The sequence below is a fragment of the Taudactylus pleione genome, unplaced genomic scaffold (genome assembly GCF_031769625.1).
Source record: "Taudactylus pleione unplaced genomic scaffold, aTauple2 ptg001046l, whole genome shotgun sequence".
Classification (NCBI taxonomy): Eukaryota; Metazoa; Chordata; class Amphibia; order Anura; family Myobatrachidae; genus Taudactylus; species Taudactylus pleione.
The window spans coordinates 373,924-380,087 of NW_028285447.1; the positions used below are offsets into that span (position 1 = coordinate 373,924).

At 45.8% G+C, this 6,164-nt stretch overlaps 1 protein-coding gene across 1 annotated transcript; it reads right to left on the bottom strand.

Moving 5' to 3' along the window:
* Positions 1-1,546: 1,546 nt before the first annotated feature.
* On the bottom strand, positions 1,547-5,831 carry CISH (cytokine inducible SH2 containing protein). Its single transcript, XM_088461427.1, has 3 exons — positions 5,390-5,831; positions 4,851-5,101; positions 1,547-2,607 (listed from the first exon to the last, which is right to left on the bottom strand). The coding sequence occupies exons 1-3, from the start codon at positions 5,434-5,436 to the stop codon at positions 2,105-2,107; spliced, it is 801 nt and encodes a 266-aa protein (XP_088317553.1). The 5' UTR covers positions 5,437-5,831; the 3' UTR covers positions 1,547-2,104.
* Positions 5,832-6,164: the final 333 nt, after the last annotated feature.

Consider the following 6,164-nt stretch of genomic DNA (forward strand, 5'->3'; position numbering starts at 1 on the left):
GATAATAATGTGCATCAGACAAGCTGCGGCCCAGCCGCTGAGATGCGCCCGTCACGCTCACACCCGCTTCTCCTTCTCCCTCTTCTGAGAAAGCCGGTGCCGAGAGTTTCCTGGTAACCGGCCGGGGGGGGGGGGAGGGGAGGGGGGAGGGAGGGGGAGGGTGGGGAGGGGGCTAGAGGTTAGCAATGTACTAATGTCTCTGTGCAGCGTAATCCTGCCCGGGGCGGTGTGTGGACAATAATATGGCTTTATTGTAAGGTGCCAGGAATAATCCGGGTTACCTGAAGGGGAGGAATTATCCCTACATCAGGGGGAATGGTGGGCAAAATGGAGTGTAAAACACCTCTCTTCGAAAGGAATGCTCAGTGGGTAAGAGCACCAAGTGCAAAATCAATAAGCCTAAGCCTGACGTGTAAGTGCTGTCTGCTTATTACCCATTATTTATAATCCACCAAAGTATCAGACGTTGCACATGGATTGTAAGCTCAGTGGGACAGAGAGTGGTTGCTGGGAGAATTCCGTCTACAATAGTACATTGCTTATAAATAGTAATCCGCTATCAGGAAAAGGTAGTAGAGCGCCCTGAGAAGATGTGGGGACTGGGCACAGAGCTTACATTTAAAGGGGGGAGATGTACTAAGCTCTGGAAAGTGATAAACTACCAACCAATCAGCTCCTAACTCATTTTACAGGCTGTGTTTGAAAAATGACAGGAGTTGATTGGTTGGTAGTTTATCACTCTCCAATGTATCACTTTCCAGAGCTTAGTACATCTGTTCTGTGTTAATATCTCATTAAAGACGGCTCAGGGTGGGACTGTAGAGATTTCTGTACTGCCACATTTCCCATAATGCTCAGCCGGCTAATAATGACCGCACCTAATATACCATTAATTGTCCAGGAGAGAACCAGGAGACAGCACAGAGCAGATAGAGGGGGATGTCTCATGTGGACCTGATGCCGCATTGTAACATTCACTCCAACTTTCCAGCTGAATTTAGACTCCGTCCCATAACCCGAGTTACAGTGACAACATGTGAATTTATGTGGGATAAATGTTAGACCGTTTCCGGAAACATGACGTGATAGGCTGAATTGTGTGAGGCTCTGCTGGTAAAGGCGATTTTACTGAGCGTGTTTTATCTTTAAGGGATTTGACCAGGAAAATTACAGGAAAATCGTTGATTTTAAAAACTTGACACAAATCAGGGCCTAGATCTGATGCAGAATATATGAGGTATTAGGGGTATATTTACAAAAATACAGGTTTTTAGAAGTGTAGATATTGCCCATAGCAACCAATCAGATTCTAGCTATCATCTTCTAGAAGGTGCTAGATAAATGTTAAGTAGAATCTGATTGGTTGCTATGAACAACATCTCCACTTGTAGTAAATATAACCCTTAGTCTTTATGGCGATAGCATTACACTCGACCTAGAGGTACAGCCTCTGCTATAAGTCACTATGTATATTGGGTAGGGGGCAGCCGTAGTGCACTAGTGACGGGAGAGACCCCAATGGAAGAATGACAACATGACAACCAGATTAATATAAAATCCTATTTATTGGCATCCAGCAGCCTGGCAGAAGGCCTACCCCAATATCATGATAGCATATATAAATACTAAAGTGCGGCGATCCCTGTAGCAACCTGGTCGTACTGACGTAGAAAGTTAGTGTTGTTCTCGCCACAGGCGTCCCGAAAGGCAATCAGCCAGCGACTGTGCCGGGCACCAGTTGTTTGGACAATGCCCTCATTCTGCTTTACTTTCTCATTTCTCTTTGAGTCAAAATCCAATTGCCTGTGAAATGCGCAGTCTGATCCCTTGGATAATGAGCCACTGTTACAGCATAATCGGACGCGTCGCCGGACGCCCATCGCGATCGTAGTGAGAATCCGAGCACAGGGACAGTCGCATCTATTCCTGCCTGGAGGCGTCCAGTCGTTAGGAGAGATATTATTATTTGGGTGAGTATAAAACCCTAGAAATAAAAATTGGGTGTTGGAATTATAATAAATACGGTGAGTATATACACGGTTGGACTTGGTGCACCCCATGAGGGAAGTAAGTGTGGAAGATAGTTAGTCCTACTCTGTAACAATCAGAGCTTAAACGGGTACCTTTGTAGGTACTCTATCATCCTCCGGGGCAGTGGTAGTCCCGTCATATCAGAGTCCGGTGCGACACTCCGATTTATCTGCAGCCTGCACTGGTGCTGCAGACTTGGGCCCTCTCCGCTTCGGTGCAGCGGCTGTAGAAGCTTTAGGTGCACGGCTGCTGGTTCTTTAATGGAGGGTGGTGCGGGTGGCGACAGGTTGGCAGGCTCCTTCCAGCTGTCTGCATTGCAGGACGACACGTAGTACTGTACCAGGCTGACGACGTCTGGGAAGGACAGTATACGTGGCTTGGACACCCAGTTAGAGTCCAGTCGGAAAAGACTGTCTGAATACTCGATGCGCACATTTGTGGGGCCTCTGTTAGTCCGGACGGATAGAGTGAAGAGGTAACTGGGGTGGCTACTGTCTCGCACCAGGAAAAACCCTTCGGGCATCTTCTGGAGTTTCTGTTTGGCTTCAGTGGCTGTTATAGAGCCCCAGTACCAACCTGATGGGAAGGAAAATAATGGGACATTTAGGAACACTGACAAAAAAATATAAAACACAAAACTGTTCTGTAACTTTGTCTTATAACAGAATCTACAGCTGCAGGAAACAAACCCGTCATAATCCGGCATACAAGGGGTTAATCTGCTGATGAACGCACGTACAGAAAGATCTAGCGCCAAAAAAACGGCTTTAATTTACCACAGAAAGAAAATGACTGCAAACACGTTCTGTGACTGTGGTCACTCTCAGCTCTATAACGTACACATTTTACACATATTATTAATATAACAGTGCGTCCCACTAGGTGTGGGGTTAAATATAGATATATAACCGCTTTCGTCATCTTGGTCTGAAAAATTACTTTGGACGCAACAGAGTTAAATAAATATTTTCACTTAAAAAACAAATGTTTTTCTGTATTTTTGTGAATGTGGCCCTTTATAGATATACAGGAAATATGTGAACATCATTACTGCTATGCTTAATGGAAACTAATACAGGTTGAGTCTCCCATATCCAAAATGCTTGGGACCAGGGGTATTTTGGATATCGGAATATTCCGTATTTTGGAATAATTGCATATTATAATGAAATGTCTTGGAAATGGGACACAAATATACACACAGAATGCATTTATGTGTTATATACACCTTATACACACAGCCTGAAGGTTATTTTATACAATATTTTTAATAATTTGTGCCTTAGACAAAGTTTATGTACATTAAACCATCAAAAATCAAAGGTTTCATTATCTCAGTCATGCTGAAAATATTCCGTATTTCGGAATATTCCGTATTTCGGAATATTTGGATATGGGAGACTCAACCTGTATATGAAATAATTACTCTCAGTCTCTTAAAGATGAGAACAACAGACTGAAAACTTCAGTGTACGAGCATCAACCTGCCAACTGCAGATGAAGGACGGCAGGCCCTGCTCGTCTCAGGTAATGCAGCTGTGTAACCTTTCAACAGCATATTACGCACTTTAAACCTGTCATCCTTAATTCATGTGTATAGAAAACAACATGCTACATGTCTGCGTCTTAGACGAGTAACATTAATGGACCTTTATCCATCTCTACATTACACTTTGTTACTGGTTTTTCTCATGTCATGGTAAACAAGTTACCAAAGGGTATATTTACTAAAGGTCGATTTTAATCGATTGAAAATCAATCCAAATCGATGTTGTGCTTCTGGGGCTAAATCACATATTTACTATTACGTTAAAAAAAAAAATATGTTCGTAAATGTGTGATTTAGCCCCACAAACACATCAATGTTCATCGATTAAAATCGACCTTTAGTAAATACAGCCACAAGTGTGTAAACATATTCAGTGTCGTCTAATGCTGGCCCACCCCCTATAAGTGTGAACGCTCCCGTCCTGGCTCATTGTGTGTTTTATTCTTTACTAAGAACTTTTATTTGTATTTATACGATTGAAGTTGAACCCCTTGAATTGATGTCAGGAGCTATCGAGGAGAGACCCCATACCCTGAGGAGGAGACCCCATACCCTGTATAACAGCGAGGGGAGACGGAGGGACTTTTCCCGGATTACAGGAGATTTTTGTGCATCTGTGAGTGTAACAACACATACAGGAGTCTATTTACTAAGCAGTGTTAGGAGCCAGAGTGAAAAGTGATAAGGTGCCAGCCAATCAGCTCCTAACTGCCATCTCACAGGCTGTGTTTGAAAAATGACAGTTAGGAGCTGATTGGCTGGCACCTTATCACTTTTCACTGTCTCCTAATACTGCTTAGTAAATAGACCCCTCAATGCATTAGAGGTGTTTTCGCCAGGGCTGCGATGAACGCAAGTTTTTCCACTGCGGTGACGCAGGTCATGTGATGAAACGTAAGAAGCGGTCAAAATAACAACGCAAGTTAAACGTATAATTTTGACACCGGTTTGTACGTAGCCATACTAATGGCAGCCCCTTTCATTATAAGTGCAGATCTAGTGGCTGTACACGTGGTCTCTTGAGATAAGCTCCTATTGTCGGTCTGACGTCCTGTCCTCCCTGGTGTCCCAGTTACATAGAATGTAGATATTCCTTCCTGATACTTGTAATTACATGAAGCTGATTCCTAGAACAGAACTCGGCGCATTTCCTACTGAGAAAAAAGCAACTTTGGAGAAATGTCCTTTGCAGAGTGTCAGCGACATTATGTAGGTGCATCCTGTCCGGCAGATGATAGAACACGAGAGCTGCAGTCTTATGGGGTCTTACCAGATTCCCGCAGATAGCAGAACGTCTTAGCGATACATAAAAGATCTTCCTCTGGGTCCCGGACTTTGTTCTGGGCAGGAGGAGGGGGAGGCACCTGGGGGTTCGCAGTCCTTGCAGGCCCCTCCGGCGAGTTAGGCGTCGGACAGGCTGGAGGGTCCAAGGGATGCATGACCTGCGCGGCTGCAAACCCGGGGACCCCCACGCAGGAAGACGGTCTACAAACCCGCTGCTCTGCCAGAAGGCTCTGTGGACTGAACACATAGAGGGGGGCAGGTTACTTACAGGTGTAGGAGCAGGCGAAAGAAACAACAGGTCATATAAACAGCTGGCGACGGAGGAAATTACACGCTGAAAGCCCCTATATGCACTCTGATACACGTAAACACAATACATGAATATGTATCGGTTCATCGTGGATTATTCATGTGTTCCACAGACATCCCAGGGAAACACGATGTACATTGTTCCCGAAATACCCCAATAAGCGAAATCTTGACAGCGTTCCCATATTGCCCCCTACTCACTAATAAGTCTCTTACCCTCTCACACACAGGATCATATCCGTCCAGGAGGAGCGAAAAGGCATGGGTCTCTCCGAGAGACAGCTCCCAAGTGTCAGGTGCTGGAGAGGGGGCTCTGGTCAGGTCTCCTGTGTGACTCCCTGTATCCTTCTCTGTGCAGCAGGCAGTGTGTTGTGCTGCTGCCGGGTCTATATATAGTTGTGTAGGGTGTGTGGCCGCTGCTGCCTCTGCTCTAAGATCACAACTCATAAGCTCATACATTTCCAAGAACTTTCCAGGAAAACTGGGCCGAGCCATGTAAATCCACCAATGCAGGAGGTGTGGGCCTGACTTAGGGCTCATCCCTGGGAGGAGCTAGGTTGCCTGTCTGTCCTCAGACGCTGGGGTAAGCTGCTGCAGCCTGGGACTTGTCCCTGGGCACTGCATGCTTTGCCGAGCTGAGCTTCAGGCAGCCAGCAGTGACGGGGTTAAGCGTTGCCTCGTTCATGCCCGGGTGCTGGAGAAGCGGTGGGCATGGTATATTTATGCCAGGGGGCGGAGGGAGGGGGGGGAGCTGTGTGGCCCCTGAACGGTTAATGCAGCTGCTTATTTTCTTTTCCATCTGCAGCGAATTTGGTCTGATTCCAGAAATTCCAGCGGACGTTCCCAATTTGCCGCTTCCCTGTATCCGGATGAATTGAACTTGTTATTACGTGGTTTCATCGGCATGTTGGGCTATATTTAGCCGGACAAACAGCGGAAGTTGCCTCACGTCTCATTCCTGAATCCTGATTGTGGGTGGCAGATCCTTGGC